Here is a 15998-nt window from a genome sequence, read left to right as displayed (position 1 = left end):
AGGGCCTACCGCGAACCACGTTCGACGTGTTGCCTCCCTGTCACACTTACGGGCGAATTTACAAGTGCGACAGAGAGGCAACACGTCGAACGTGGTTCGCGGTAGGCCCTCTGCCCACTCCAATGTAATTGGAGAAGCGCAAGACGAGACACGGAAAAGCGAGACGAGAAGGGAGCAGCATGTTGACACTCGTTCTCAGCTTGTCTCGGGGTATCTCGACGAGTGTGTACAGCCCGCATAATATGTACATGCCTCACTTTCTAATATTATTAGATGATAGATACAGACCACATACAGACTGCGATTACAAGCAATACAAGTTACAGGAATTTTATAAAAGCGTAGCCTGGCGCTCTTAAGTTTAACATGGTTGAATGCTTTTATGGCGTCGATCTGCGCATGTTTCGAATGAGTTTTGACCTTTGTCCTCACTTGTACCGATGGTAGCAGAATAGCAACGGTTGCTATGGAACTTTAGACAACAAACATTTTTATTGTGCTTATTTACACTGCAACAAGGACTGAATTATACATCCGGCTAGCTAAAAATGGCAGAAGAACTGCAAAAAGCTCATCTCTATTACGATGATATAAATAAAATTAGGGTATTAGAATCTACAATACTAAAAGAGACGGAAGATGTGAGAGATACTTGCCAAGATTATGAGACTAGTAAGTACATACTATCGTAGAATTCCAGCTAGTAGTAGTAGTAGATTCTCCTGAAGGTAACGTCTGATAATAGATCATTGATGATCATTCAAAGCAGAACTTTTATTTTGTAGAGATACAAGATTTTGGTAAGATCATCAATTCTCTGCTGGCCATGCTCACGGAACTTGGCGAGAACGTAGAGAAACAGAAAATGGCTGCGATTGGTTCAATGAATCTTCTACAATCAATTGCTAAAGAAAGGGAAACTGAACAAGCCAAATTACAAGCAAGTTTAATCCTAATTAGAGAACACTTTTTACCTGCAATAGCTATGTGGATTTTCACAAAACGCTTCCAGATGCTTTTTTTTCTTCATTGAAAATTTAATATGTAAAAACTGGTTTCAGGCTCAGATAAATGAAAAAACGATCATTCTCGAGCAATTGGACAGTGAATATGACGCCCTTCAGATTCTCGAGGCGACACAAATGGAAACTGTCGAATATTTAACGCAACTACGATAGTCAATATGTAAGCACTACCTTATAATTAGCAAGAAAAACTAGCAAACAGTCTGTAAAAATGTATTTTCTTCGAAACACACGTGAAAGGATATTAATGTAGTATAAATGGGGTTATGAACATAAGTATATAATCCTGCTTCATAAATTAATTAAACAGTCTTTCCTAGTACGATGTATTTGATTGAAAATTAACCCATGATTATCGAACAGTAATTCAGTCAGCCAAGCCAAAAACCAGGCTACTCAAATTAATTAAGGCAGAACATTTGAATTATACATCGTATGGAATAAATCGTACACCAACTAACCTTACATAGTGCCTAAATGTTGTTTCTAAACACTTGTGATTACAAAAATATACTACTTATTATATAAAGCAATTAACAAAGGCAATTGAATTAGATTACGATTGATTTCAATCAACATTTCATTCCAATCCACAATTTATTATCCAAACATGAACATAATTTAGTTTCTTCTAACAATACTTCACATGCTTACGATCAGCATGGTCGTTTACATTTTTAAAGCATACATTATAAGGAAAGTCCCCGATCACGTCAATCTATTGAAATTACCATTGAAATGTCTATAAAATTAAAAACTTGCCTCCTCTAGCGACAAAATAATGCTTGTGAAAAAAATATGTACGTAATATTCATCCAAAAATGAATATAAATGTTAAATCGTAGATTGAATCACTATTTTAACTTACATTAGCTGCTTACAAGCTACTTGCAATTGTCAGTAAGATGCGAATTAAGATCTTAATTCACTCCCTCTTATTTAAAATTACACTGAAAACTAAATTATACGGAAAAAAAGGAAAATTGACACTTTTTGCTTACTTTAATCCCATAACAAGCACCGCATGAGAACCACTACATTCAGAGGGAGCATGGAAACAAAAATGACCTGGATCGTGCTATCAGTTTCTAAAAATGTCCGTTTCCGTCATTAACGTTTCTTACGTGACCCATTTCCAATAATTTTCAATTTCCAGATAACGATTTTTCCTAAGTCATACTTTTCCTAAAAGATCCGTTCCCAAAACGTCCTATCCCGACATTGTCGTTTTCTTGAAAAATCCTTCTCCTACTTCGTTTCCCAGACAGTTTTTCGCAAAATATAATTTCACTAAGAAACCCTCATTACCATTACCATTTTAGGAAACGGCTATATCACTTTAGTGGTCGTTTGGCATCTATCAGGACCCGGAATGTGACAACTGAGATAGTTTGCGTTATTGGATCTTTTAGCAACAGGATATTTTGGGAATGGGTGATTCAGATAATGGAGAGATTAAAGTATTTTGGAGTAAGGACGTCATAAGAACAGGTTAATTGGGAAACATGGCTTATTAGATGAGTTTTATGGCGTAAGGTCGATCTGGGAAAATTTTACCTTGGAGCAGATACTTTGGGAAACGGACAACTAAATAATCCAAAACAAAAAATTGATCAAACTGAACTCTACGAGACGACTAAGATCATTTAAACATAAAAAATTAAATAGCAACAGGCCTTTCAAAAGGCATTCCTCCACTTTACAGTCTCAATCAAACAATATCACAATACTACGTGTAGCGAACACTGTCTTACACACTGGACGTCACTTGCGAGCTGTCGTCGTCGGTCTTCTGTCGCTTAGAGTCGGGCTGGTCGTCGTCGTCGGCGGCGCGCTTGCGGCCCTCGGCCTGCGCCGCGTCGGCCTGCACCACGTCGGCCTGCGCCACGTCGGCCTGCGCCACGTCGGCCTGCGCCACGTCGGCCTGCGCCACGCCGGCCTGCGCCACGTCGGCCTGCGCCACGTCGGCCGCGCCCACCGGCCCGTCCTTGAAGCGCACGATCATGGCCGTCATGTTGTCGCAGCCGGTGCCGTCGCCCATCGTGCTCGGCGCCAGGCAGTGATCGAACATCTAAAACATAGTTATTATTTAGTTAGTTGCAAAGATTTATGGCGTTATTCATAAACGCGTTACTGGCCTGAATTAGCTATGAATCGTTTGTCTTTATCTGTCATTTTGACTTATGTATTTGTAAGAAATAGATAAAACATAATTTAACTAAATCAGGCCCGTAAAGTTTTATGAATAAAGGGGTTGTAGTTTACCTAGTATTCATTTATATTTTCACTAATACTGTCAAATGTGTCGCTTGTACCACACACTGAAGGCGATTCGATTTCACTCAGCTCAGTATTTCTTTGCCTCCAGTCAGGTGCTTTTGTGTGAGCGCGTGGCGGGCCTTATTGTGCCTGAGGCTCACACACAATGGCCACGCGCTCAGGCACAAAGGCCACGCGCACAAAATAAATAATGGCTTTTGTTTAACAGAATGCCAGGTAAGTGAACGAGCTCAGTAGAGATAGCGTTAACTATACCACTGGTAACAACTTGGTGGTAACTAGCGGGAATAACCCCTCCAGTCTAGTACCAGAAGATCTACCGCAACTATCGAAATTTCCTTATGTCTCTCTATCATTCGAGCGATAACGAAATTTCGTTTTTTGCGGCCGAAACTCAGCCAACATTAAAATGGCCATTGATAACTATCGCTATAATTCGCAACGAGCTAGAATCTAGGTGCCAATGTTCAGTTACGCGTAAGTGTCGAATGTCAATGTGATACTAAGGATAATGAGGTATGGTACGGTATATAGTACCTCATTATCCTTGCAATTAGCGGTGCAAGATTCAACAACAACCAAAGCTAAAACCACGTACCTCCTCACAAATTTGAGATAACCGCTCCCTCCCTTCCGCCAACCTCGGTAGAATGAAATCGCATACATCTTGACTAGACATGAAGTTCCATATTCCGTCGCAAGCCAGAACCATGAACTGGTCCTTGATGGGGTCGATGGTTAACGTTTTAACGTCTGGCAGAGCCGTGATCATTTGCTCTTTGGCGTCCAATTCCTTGTTCTGCTTGTAAGAGTGGTCGCCGATGGCTCTTGAGAGGTTGAGGCCGCCGTTAATGCGTCCGTCGTTGGAGACTTTGCCGCCCGCTTTTGTGATTCGCTCCAGTTCGGGAGCGTCTTCAGGTTTGTGATCTATGGACATGTCGATGGCTTTGCCTTCTCTGCAGATGATACAGCGGGAGTCCCCAGCGTTCGCGACGTACAGCTCATTACCTGTAAGGAAGTCAACCATGTATGTACAGCCGACTAATTTGATTCCTAGGCCACTATGGAACCATTACACAGAGAATCATTATGTTTATCTTCCACGACAGTGCTTATTGAGTGTTTTATGTCATGTATCTAGTAGTTAAAGCGACCTAGGAATCAAATTGGTTGACTGTACTTGATACCAGCTACCAGCTAGCTAGCTTGATACCAGGTATCGCTGGTGCGACAGGGTGGAGGCGGATCTGTGCGAACTTCGAGTCACCAATTGGCGAGAGGTCGCACAGGATCGAGAAAAGTGGCGCTGTGTCGGAGGCCAAGTCCCATTTTGGGTTGCTGAGCCAACGAAGTAAGTGAGTAAGTAAGTAAGTACTTGATATCAGATTTCATGAGTGGTTCGTCGAAAAACAGAAATAATGGCTGAACCAATGAATCTTGACTATTGACATTAGGTTGACAACAACCTAATTAGACTTATATTGACCGGGATATAGACCGTGATTACCTTTTGTATTATTTGTATTCATAGTTTTTTTTTTTTTTTTCAATATAAGTCTAGTGAAACTAACCGTGAATCATTCAAAACTCTAACAACCTAATTATTATCAGGCACCAGTACTAATTAGACTTATACAACCTAATTAGACTTATATTGACCGGGATATAGACCGTGATTACCTTTTGTATTATTTGTATCCATAGTTTTTTTTTAAATATAAGTCTAGTGAAACTAACCGTGAATCATTCAAAACTCTAACAACCTAATTATTATCAGGCACCATGTACTCTTCGCGCAAGTAATTTCTGCACTCAGCGTGCGTAGGTTAGTTTTTGCTTGTGAAAAACATAATAATAATAATAATAATAAGCCCGCAGGGCAGCTTGTGGCGAGCTGTTGGGGAGTAACGACCCCACGGACCCGAGTGCTCCCGAGAGTCGGTCAGGGTCTCCGTCTCCGGCGTGTCTTCGTCGGTCGGAGTGGACCCCAAGGGGACCCGCAGGACTCTCAGCTCTGGCTTGCCTTCATTGGCTGTCCAGAGAGGAGTCGCTAGAGCTATATGCTCCAGGGGTGGAAGTGAAAGATGCATAAGACGCGAGTTGGCACAGTGGCTGGTAACAGCCACTGGGTAGAAAGCGGCGCACACCTCTCGACACCCCTGAGCCGCTCACACTGGTGTTGCTCCTGGTCGTCTTCACGACGGCAGTTTCAGGGGCCCATCTAGTCAGCGGCGAGTCACCGCCTGCCTCGATAACGTGTACAACATTGTTATGGCAGGTGTCCGGACCTCTCAGCCATAGCCCAATCTTTTGACCAGCCAAACTTCAACACCATAACCGGCACTCTTTTCCACTGTGTTTATAATAGCCCCTACGCCTGTTGGAACCGATTTACGGATATCTATTTGTACCCGTGAATGGGTTCTAGCAGGTGTATTACATAACAGCAAACTTCTCCAAAGGGCCTCTACGTGTTGGATCTGTATCCCCACGCACGCCTATCTAATGACCGGGATGTATATACCCGTGAGTTTATATGAGATACAAATAATAATAATAATAATAAAATGCTTTATTGTGCACACTACATGAAAAAAAAAAGATACAGACATTGAGAAAAGATATAAATTGGTAGGTAACAACAGGCGGACTTATCGCTAAACAGCGATCTCTTCCAGCCAACCTTCAGATAGAGAGATGGCGAACGAAACGGTAGTTATCGGGTGGTGCAAAATAAAGAAAACAATAAAAATATAATATAATACATATACTACACATATATAGTTAAATTAGACTACATGTATATTATTGTATACAAATATATATATATATAAACACATAGTATACATATATATATAAATGACAAAGGAAGCCATAATAACGACAAATAAATTAAAGGACAACAGGATCATAATGAAATAGACAAGTAATGATCTTTTAATAGGTTTTTAAAAATGGGGAGTGATTTAGCACGTCTGATATTAATGGGCAGACTATTCCAGAGCCGGACAGCACGAAAACTGAAAGAGTTGGTGTAAAATTTTGAACAACAGGGAGGGGGAACAAGTAGCAGATTTTGAGAGCATCTAAGTGAGGAAAGATATTTAAACCGGGCTTTAAGATAGGAAGGAGTATTGGGGTGAAATAGAGTGGCATACAGAAGAGAAAGAATATGTGTGTTGCGTCGGAATCGGATGGGCAGCCACTTAAGCTGCGAACGAAAGCTTGAAATATGGTCGAATTTGCGCAACCCGAAAATGAACCTAATGCAGACGTTTTGAAGTCGTTCGAGTTTGTTCAATTGCTCTTCAGTAAGGTCTAAATAGCACATAGTAACTAGTAAACAAAGTACTTCTTTTGTGTACTGTAATAATGGTGTGACATGCATTTTGAACATTAAGGGAGAAGACCGTCTAAAAGCAAAGACCGTCTTCAAGCTCCTTTGTCGCTTTTAACTCGTTTGTACATACTCCACTTACAGAAGATCGGTAGTGAAGAAAGAGCGAATATCTTCCTTTCTGACTGTCTGAGAGACGCACATATACAAAATACGAAAGTTCTTGCGCTATGACGGTCTTCCCTGTTATATTTTTTTTATGCCGATCTTCTCCACATTGAACTTGTTACATGTCTATAATATTGTCTTCGGTTACCGCGATAGTTAGTTAGCGAACGCTGTAAAGGGTTCGAAACGTCGGGATGTATTATAAATTCAATATACGCGATATAATCCGTATTCATAGTTTTTTTTTCATGTTGTTACATGTCTATTTTTTTGAGTTATCGCGAATTTACTATTAGGTTGAAAATGTTTCAGAAACTGGTCATACCTTTGAGTAACGCCACCACAGCAGTGCAGCCGCTGTCGTTGCCGGGCTCCTCCGTCATGGAGAGATCCTCCTCAACATCTTCGTCACTGGATTCTGCGTCGTAATCCTCCTCGTCCTCTTCCTCCTCTTCGCCTGTACGTAAAATAAAACACGTTAATTCCATATACATGTAGATAAACTGCTTGGTACATTTGTTAGTAGTGAACGTGAAATAGACAGTGAAGGCCAAAGCGATGTGTCTGATATTTGGCTAATTTGGCCGGCACTTTGACTGTACTAGTGCCAACGGTAAAAAGAAAAACAACATCGAATCACTGAAAGTGCCAAACGTAATCAGACGTCAAGATTGTGCAAATGTTTTTGATTGCAGGAGTTTTAGGCATTTGGACATCTTCATCTTTACTATGCTGTCGCATAAGTCGCATTGTCGGAGGTGGAGGTACTCAAAGTACTTTTTGACGGAACGATTACCCCATTTTCCTCTTAGAAAATATAATAATTAGTTTATAGTTAATAGTCTTACTCATTATATTGTAATGGCGTGACCATATTAATATTGTTGTTATGGCGTCTAGTTCTAGTGAATAATAAATGCTATCCCCTCTAGTACTTAAGTAATTAAGATTATGTTAAACACACCATAGATGTTGTTAATCTCTATGGAGGAGCGGTGTCTCTTGACACAGGTATTTTTTTACTAAAAAAGAGGCACCAACCTGATTCCTGTAAAATAACTTATGCTACTGATTTTTATTTTTAATATTTTCAACTTAGCTTAGGTATCATCATGCGAGTTCATGGACCAAACTTTGTCCTGGTCAGTTCACGTGTCTGACATCAGTAATAAACTTTTTGCGTCTCTCCACTCACTGAGGCGTATGCAAAATTTCCTTCCTCTTCAAACTAAAATAACCCTTGCTTGTTCGCTATTACTTCCATTTTTAGATTACAGCGATATTGCTTTTTTGGACCTCAGTGAAGAGCTGCTTGACAAACTCGAGAGATTTAAAAGGGCTTGTTGCTAGGCCTATTTGCACTTTAATATTAATTTTTGGTATGCATTAAATACTTGGGCCATTGGGTGACTGCGGACCTCTCAGATGGCATAGACGTGGAAAGGGAGAGACGCTCCATGGCTGTGCGTTGTAATATGCTTGCCCGCAGGTTTGCACGGTGTACAAAAGATGTCAAAATAACATTGTTTAAGGCCTACTGCCAGAGCTTCCACACGTGCAGCCTGAGGGTAAGATATACGCAGAGTACTCTCAACACCTTGAGAGTACAATATAATAATGGGTTTAGGGTACTGTTGGGTCTGCTGCGCTTCTGCAATGCATCAGGTATGTTTGCAGAGGCTCGAACTGATGGATTCCAGGCCATAATGCGTAAGCGTACTGCCTCACTGATGCGGCGGTTGCGCGGTAGCTTCAACAGTCTGTTGTGTGAGCTGGCCGAGAGGCTAGACTGCCCGTTCCAACACCACTGGATGCTGTTGCATGTACAGCGGTAGTGTTTGGAATGTGGCAGTCTTCATTATGTAAATAGTTAAATGTGATGTATATTTTTATTCGTAATTTAATGTGTATTTACTAACATTAGCATATTAAGATTAATTTAATTGTATTACTAACAAATTATATGGGCATTTGCCTGAAATAAATAATTGAATTGAATTATTTTATTCTTTAATTTGTATTTAAGTATATTTGTAATAATGTGTATTCAAAATTTATATTTCATTACTTTTAGTGGTTGTACATTGTTGTTTTTGAATGTCATTCATTATTACTTATTTTCTACTAATTTCCTCAAAGGTTGACTGGAAGAGATCCCATATAGGGATAAGTTCGCCTTTGTTGTATTTATATCTCTTTGTAACTGTGTTTCTCGTATTTGTTTTTCTATGTACAATAAACATACATACATACATACATAAGTCCTTCGTAAACGACAACCAACATTGCAATATGTCTAATAAAAACTGACCTTCATTAGAAGAATCCTCAACACCATTGACATTCTCTTCATCAGAAGAGTTGATCTCCCCACCCTCGAAGGTCTCATCATTGGAGTCGCTCTCGTCATCATCTTCCGCCGCGGCCTGCCGCATCAGGGTTTCGTAGACGGCGGCGGCGGCGCGGCGGAGCTTGGACTTCTTAGGCCTCTCGGGTACTTTGTCTGTGCTTGAAACGGGTGACAGTTTGGCTGGAATAAATAAAAAAGGGTAAAAACGGGACCCTATTACTAAGACTCCACTGTCCACATGTGAATGTGACAGAACGTTAAAGTAAAAACTAGGAAAACAAATTTTTTTTTTTCAATTCTACCACAGAATAACTAATAATACTACAGTACAGAAAATTCACTCCTTCACAGAAGTCAGACTTAGGTATAAAATTATACCTATACTCGCCGCCTGCAAGCAAAATTGAAACTTATAACCGCGCACGAACCGTGAATTTTCTTTGCGCGCCGCAGTTTTATGACCGAGCTGTGAGTGTCGGCACGGGGTTGTCACGCGACAAGCTTTTGTACCTATACCTAAAGTCTGTTTTTTTATTCCGTAGACTAAAATGATGTTTCATGTGTATGAGATGACATTTCTTAGTACCACATGAAATGTCATTTTAGTCTACGGAATAAAAAAATAGAATATACTGATTTGTTATTTTTAAGATAAATATGTAGGAATTACAAACGTTGATCCTGTAAATATATATTTTTTTACCCGGATATAGCATGTCTGATTCTCACGGAAGTAGGTATGCTACAGAAGTACTTATTCCTTTGAAAATATGTCGGTCAATATAGTCCGGAATTTAAAAAAAATGTTATTTCTGCTTCCATGTTCTTCCGTATATTCAGACATCCGTAAACAGAACAATATCTATAGATTTAGGTTTCGAAGGCATTACGTATTTTCAATTTTGCGCGAGTCGAGCGGCAGCCCATTGCCATACGCCTGCCCGGGAGGCGCGCCGGCCAAATGTACCTAAACTGCGAAGTGACACCCCCCTAATTCTACACACGTTTTTTTTAATATATATTTTTTCACTGATATGTAAGGTATCGTTGGATTGGTATTAAAAACGTTCCAACAACAATTTTTGATAAAGTTAAAAAAACGCATAGGTTCAAAAATATGAAAACATTCGTAAAACAAAAGCTCAATAAATACTTTCAATGAAAACTAAGTATAGCCAACATGAGCCGTTTTGGAATTATTACAAGAAGTCTTTGTTTAGTAAAAACACACAAAGTACTGCGAAGGTACTCTCCCTTATGCTTGTAATGTATAGGGGTACATTGATACTTAAATACTTACTAATAGCCCAGTTAAACATAAAACTGTTCTGCTAAAGATGTCGCCACTTACCTTTATTCTTCCCCTTTTGCGGCGACGTGGAGCCATTCGAAGACGTAATATTACTCTCTTCTCCATCTCCCTGCTTGGAATCCGGGACTTCTCCATTGCAAACGTCACCGCCGTTGCTGGGCTTGGCGTCCTCGCTCTGGTTGGGCTGTGTGCAGTTGTCGGCGGAGCTGTCGGGAGCTGTGGATTTGTCTACTTCCATGGACTCTTTTGCGGAGTCGCTTGTTGAAACCTATGGAGAGAAAGAGTAATAATAATTCCGGGAAACTTAATTATCATCTACATTACTGTACTTTTTAAACAGCGGAGTGGATACGGTGAAAGGTCGGCGGCACCTTAGCAAGCGGCAAGCAATTATATAGTTAAATGCAAATTTGGATAGATCTTTTAATTTTGTTTTTATTGTCTATCTTAAAAGCGCCAAGACTTTGATAAGTTGTTTCAAAAACACTTGCCAATCTTTAATTAAAAATGTTGGTATACGAGTCACACTTTTGCACGTGCGAAATAGCAGTGGCAGAGTTCAAGGAAATGATGCGCAATAATAGGTTCATCAGTTTTATCATCTTTTGATACCTACCTATGCTGATTCGATAGAGATTGCATCGAATCTTTATCAGTACATAAAATATCACTGACTCACCTCTCCACTGACGTCATATTGGTCATTCGAGTTTGTCAAGGACACGCCTCCGGTGTCCTCGACAGGTTTCTCTTCAGGGTTGGAGCATGATGGACCTTCCTCTGCAACAGTGCTTGAGCCAAAGGCTGAGACGCTGGAACTCGACGCCCCAAGACCTGAATTTTAAAGATCAATATGACTCACCTCGCCATTGACGTCTTTATCTTGGTCATTGGAGTTCGTCGAGGACACGCCTCCAGTGTCCTCGTCAGGTTTGGCTTCTTCAGGGTTGGAGCATGACGGATCTTCCTCTGCAGCAGTGCTTGAGCCGGAGGCGGGGGCGCTAGAGCTCGACGCTCCGAGACCTGAATTAAAATTATTAATTTATTATCTAGGCTTTACATGGGCGATTTTAGAGTTTGAGACTAAATTGGTATGAATATGTCGTTCTCAGTGAGGGTTACCAATATTCAAATTTGACTGCGTTTGAACTGGAACAAAAACCGCGACTAGCCAAACAACGGCATACTTTTGATTGGTTGTTTTTAACTTTAACGCCTGTTAACCTCTACCATGTAACCTAAAATGCCATAAAAATCTACTATAATCCATCAACACACATGTTACGTGCAGTCACATGCGTCACGTTATTCTATTAGTTTGCAGTTAGACTCTAGGTAAGTTGACATCTCAAACTAAGGTCACGGTCAGAGTCCGTAATAACGAATTTCTTACTTTATCGCGTACACACGCGGTACCATAGAATTCGAGTAATGCATAATCCCACCAATAACATTGTCATGTAAAATGTTGCCAAGACGAAACCATAAGGCTCGCACTGTCGAAAAGTTATCAGAGTGTAGAGCCAAGCTTCTAACTCTACAAGCGCTAACTTCACAAACTCTACACTTTAGCCAAAATATGTATGTGCCGTTTCTTTAACTTGTATGTGGATGGGCTTATATCTGAGCTCAGCAGCACGCATGTGGGGTGACAGTGAAGGCACTGAGAAGGCTCCTTAATATTTGCGAGTCCTATGCGAGCAGACACGGATTACAATACAATGTAAAAAAAAGTGAATACATGATATCTTAATGTATCTTTGGTAATAGTAAATGACAAGAAATGTTACCTGATCCCCCAGCCTCATCAGGGTTCTTCTTGGCGCGCAGACACGGGGAGAGCGGCGTGGCGGTGTCACCGAGCCGGGCACGATGCAGGGAGCTCAACTTGTTCTCGTATTTAGCTAGCACTTCCTGTGGAATACCAATATATAATGAGGTGCGAAAAGCGAAAAGCCTTACGTCGCCAAACTTCCCATCAGCCATACGTTTGACCGTCAAATGTGGTTCAGTAAGGGTCGGTTGCACCAAACTGTTTGTCATCGTTAAAGAGTTTGCTAAATTTTATTGTATGGAAAGTTTCATAGTAAACCGCCGCGGCGCGCCGGGTGACGTTGATCAGTCTGTCAAGTGCGGATGGTGCAACTGGCACTAAGGGGACGGACTGAAAATCAGCGCTGCGCGGTCAATTTGTAATGAAATGGCTGGCGCAGCGCATGCTTATTTTTTTTATATATTCTGTAATCTCTTTTTTGTGTGGCAATAAATGTTTTCTTATTCTTCTTATTCTACAGCCCAGTATCAACCTTTCTGCATTCCAAAAAATGTTTACGATAACGCGCGCGCACACGACATATATAAAAAAATGCTATCTGATCCCATTGTGAACCAATAAGAATCCGATGACGGGGTCCTGGAGAAATCATGGCACACCTATAGCCAAAAATACTGATAATTTAAAGTACACATATATGCATTTACTCTCGAAAAATACCATTTTGTGAAGTAGACCTGCTCTGCCTGCTCATACAATGATTCAGGTCCATTTATTATTACATTCTTTGCAGGGCACTTGTGATTATGACCGATTTTTAGTATGCAAAATTACGAGCGCGGCGTTGAACTTTATAGTTAAAGCTTGTAGATAAACAAGATAAATAATTGAAATTTCGTTTATTTATTACCTGGAGAGGAAGATGTGCTTCTTGGTATAAGTTGCTAACATTTTCATCTTCGGATTCCTCATTATCGCTAGGTCCTGGTGGATTGATTTCACCTAAAAAAGATATAGTCTATTATGTCACTTGAAATAACGAAAATTTAAGGTAATTTATCCCTTCAAATTTTCATTCAGCCTATCAGCGGGCCTGGCCATGATAACAAATGATGATAATAACACTAATCTATTTGGATTCATTTAGGAAAAAAATGGCATAACTGAGATTTCACACACTCAAGAGAAAGGAAAAATAGACGCCTTTTTATTCTTATTCTTACTTTGAGGGTAAGGCAAAAGCAAAATTTTTTTTTAAGGATTTGTATTCTAAAAATATGTATTTAAAGGGAACCTTAATAAGTATAGTTTCTAATTGCAATATTATGATAATTCACAATTATCCTCGTAAGGCCCACCATACAAAGTTTCCCTATTTTTAATTTGAACCTTGTTGTATAGAAGATTAGGATGACTTTCGTTTGTTTTAGAAAACATTGAAACAAAAGAAATTCTACTTACTTAATTAGTGTAAGGTTCAAATTAGATTGAAACAGTGTGTACATTGTAATGCACAGCAATGGGCCTTACGAGGTTATAGTACTTTTCAAACACGATGGGTACAGTCACACATGTCATTCAGCAATGGGGTTGGCCGGTCGAAGTGTTCAGCAGATGGCGCCAGCATAGCTTGCCCTGTCAATCCCTAGAATTGTGTCAAATTTTTGTTTTTTTAATGCCCCGGATGCCAGCCCTTTAAGCCAAATCTCATAGAAAAAGGGGCAAGCTGTGATGGCGCTATCTCTGCAAACCTTTGACAGTTGCCAACCCCATTATAGGGTTGTGAGTTGTGACATTGTGTACATTTGAAACGATTTTTTATGATTCTCGATAAATCTACAAAGAGTATTGGTGATGATTTATATTTTTAATTATACATACAGTACCTTTACAATTGCAGGGCATATAATCAATCCTATTGGTGATGATTTATATTTTTAATTATATATACAGTATATACCTTTCCAATTGGACATGATAGAGGAATTGATTTGGTTGATAAGTGGAGTCAAACTATTGCAATTGAATGAAACTCGATGAAATTAAAATTTATCTGTTTATTTTTATAACTATTTACATTTTTTTGGTATGTGTATGTATATATTTTGTTATTTTGGGGTGCATAATAATACACTTTTATAAAGGATTCGTCTAAAATACCAATGCCAAAATAATAAAATGTCACCATACCCATCGCATTTGAAAAATACTATATGCATTATTGACAACCATCAATATCTGCACTACCGTGCCCCCGCCAAGACGAGCCAAGTGAAGCGCAAGGGCACTACCTACTTTTTCTCAAAGTCTTTGTCGTTTTTTGAACCTTAATAACTTGGGTTTGTATTATCTCAGATAACCGAAATTCTCGGGATATGATGTCAATAGTGACACCAAAAATATTTTCATGTAAAATGTTGCCAAGACAAAACCGTAAGGCTCGCACTGTCAAAAAGTTATCAGATTTTGTGTAGTGCTGAGCTTCTAACTCTACAAGCCCTAACTTCACAAACTACACGTTTTTGGTGGGATAATTATGTTACCTGTTGCTAGAAGTGACCAATTAAATAATATGACTAATTTGTATACTGTGTACCTACCTAGCAGTGTTTCAAGTTCATAGCGATTCTCCAATTTCTTCTTTGCTTGTCTTCACAAATACCACAAAGGTTTCCTTTAGATTTATATTAAGAAGCTTAGGTACCAAAAAAGGCCCCATAGAATCATTTTTATAACAATTCTTTTAATTCCTAACTAAGCCAACAGAGTAGAGTATATTCGGAAAGAGAAGAGTCATGGAATGTATTCGTTCCCATACATTCCACAACTTCTCTTTCCGCACAGACTCTATACAATCATAAGATTCACATACCTGCCAATTCCTTCAACACAGCCATAACCTCTTTGGTAGCAATGTTGGCATCAAATCCCAAGAATGCATCTTCCAGCGCCTTTGTCATGTCCCCATTTTTGTATGCCTCTGTATTCTTAATACATTCCGGGAGATTCTTGGAGCAATAGGTTGCCACTTCCGCGCCCCCGTGGCCATCGTATACAGCGAATAGAGATGTATGTTCATCGAAATCTAACACTGTATTGTGTGCATCCTACGAACAAAGATAACACAATGAAAAGACTGTGAATATAAACGATGCTTGATTCTGTACGCGATATATTTCTACGGGAAATACAGCACAAAACAATCTTTGACATATATCCGTTGTCTTGTAATAGGTTATAACTATGAAAAGGTAGGTACAATAGATGCTAGTAAAATAAATTACAGACTAAAACATGAAATTGCGGCAAGGCTTTGTGTGAAACCAAATTTGCAATAAATGAAACATTATTAGTTGCGTGGATAGACAGTAACGAGAATCAATGATACAATTACATATAATATCCGTACCTCCTGATTGACACGCCATCCCTGCATGGAGCTTGCCCCGCACTCAAGTTTACTATTTGATTCATCGCTAGAAATTTTTTCAGTAACCGGTTCTGATAAATATGCACCCATATTGAAATGTCACATGCAATGTAAAACATAAAATAGATGAGGCGCGAAAATCTCCAGGAAATCGCACAGGCGGCAAGCTATCAAGCCGAGTCAATCAACCGCTCTATCGGCTCTATGCTCTATTCGCTCTAAACAGGCTTGCCACAAGTGATAAATATATCTATATTTACCAGTGCATTAATTTAAAATACCCCTTTATTTGACAAAATAAACATAGTGCAAACCAGTTTGT

At 39.7% G+C, this 15998-nt stretch overlaps 2 protein-coding genes across 4 annotated transcripts; one reads left to right on the top strand and one right to left on the bottom strand.

The window, feature by feature from the left end:
- The first annotated feature begins 547 nt into the window (after positions 1 to 547).
- Positions 548 to 1347, top strand: LOC134742057 (intraflagellar transport protein 20 homolog B-like). Its single transcript, XM_063674986.1, has 3 exons — positions 548 to 672; positions 786 to 940; positions 1062 to 1347. The coding sequence occupies exons 1-3, from the start codon at positions 549 to 551 to the stop codon at positions 1176 to 1178; spliced, it is 396 nt and encodes a 131-aa protein (XP_063531056.1). The 5' UTR covers position 548; the 3' UTR covers positions 1179 to 1347.
- Positions 1225 to 15881, bottom strand: LOC134742054 (uncharacterized). Of its 3 annotated transcripts, none has more exons than XM_063674982.1 (11): positions 15656 to 15881; positions 15119 to 15353; positions 13157 to 13248; positions 12263 to 12386; positions 11335 to 11495; positions 10512 to 10740; positions 9122 to 9340; positions 7136 to 7267; positions 3904 to 4313; positions 2914 to 3096; positions 1225 to 2868 (listed from the first exon to the last, which is right to left on the bottom strand). In XM_063674982.1, exons 1-11 carry the CDS (start codon positions 15764 to 15766, stop codon positions 2776 to 2778), a joined length of 1989 nt encoding a protein of 662 aa, XP_063531052.1. In that variant the 5' UTR covers positions 15767 to 15881; the 3' UTR covers positions 1225 to 2775. The 3 variants fall into 3 exon arrangements, with proteins under 3 accessions (XP_063531052.1, XP_063531053.1, XP_063531051.1); XM_063674983.1 differs by having other exon boundaries at positions 1225 to 2949; positions 2995 to 3096; XM_063674981.1 differs by having other exon boundaries at positions 1225 to 3096.
- Positions 15882 to 15998: the final 117 nt, after the last annotated feature.

The sequence above is a fragment of the Cydia strobilella genome, chromosome 6, assembly GCF_947568885.1.
Source record: "Cydia strobilella chromosome 6, ilCydStro3.1, whole genome shotgun sequence".
Classification (NCBI taxonomy): Eukaryota; Metazoa; Arthropoda; class Insecta; order Lepidoptera; family Tortricidae; genus Cydia; species Cydia strobilella.
The sequence above is the reverse complement of the archived record's forward strand: the minus strand, read 5'-3'. Positions and strand labels throughout refer to the sequence as shown.

What these genes read in the sequence shown, in the direction of transcription:
- LOC134742057 (XM_063674986.1), top strand. Translation starts at nt 549, where the DNA reads ATGGCAGAAGAACTGCAAAAAGCTCATCTCTATTACGATGATATAAAT. An exon ending in TTGCCAAGATTATGAGACTA is followed by an intron (nt 673 to 785) that starts GTAAGTACATAC and finishes TTTATTTTGTAG; the next exon opens with AGATACAAGATTTTGGTAAG. An exon ending in CTGAACAAGCCAAATTACAA is followed by an intron (nt 941 to 1,061) that starts GCAAGTTTAATC and finishes AACTGGTTTCAG; the next exon opens with GCTCAGATAAATGAAAAAAC.
- LOC134742054 (XM_063674981.1), bottom strand. Translation starts at nt 15,766, where the DNA reads ATGGGTGCATATTTATCAGAACCGGTTACTGAAAAAATTTCTAGCGAT. An exon ending in GATGGCGTGTCAATCAGGAG is followed by an intron (nt 15,354 to 15,655) that starts GTACGGATATTA and finishes CTTTGTTCGTAG; the next exon opens with GATGCACACAATACAGTGTT. An exon ending in TGATGAGGCTGGGGGATCAG is followed by an intron (nt 11,496 to 12,262) that starts GTAACATTTCTT and finishes ATTTTAATTCAG; the next exon opens with GTCTCGGAGCGTCGAGCTCT.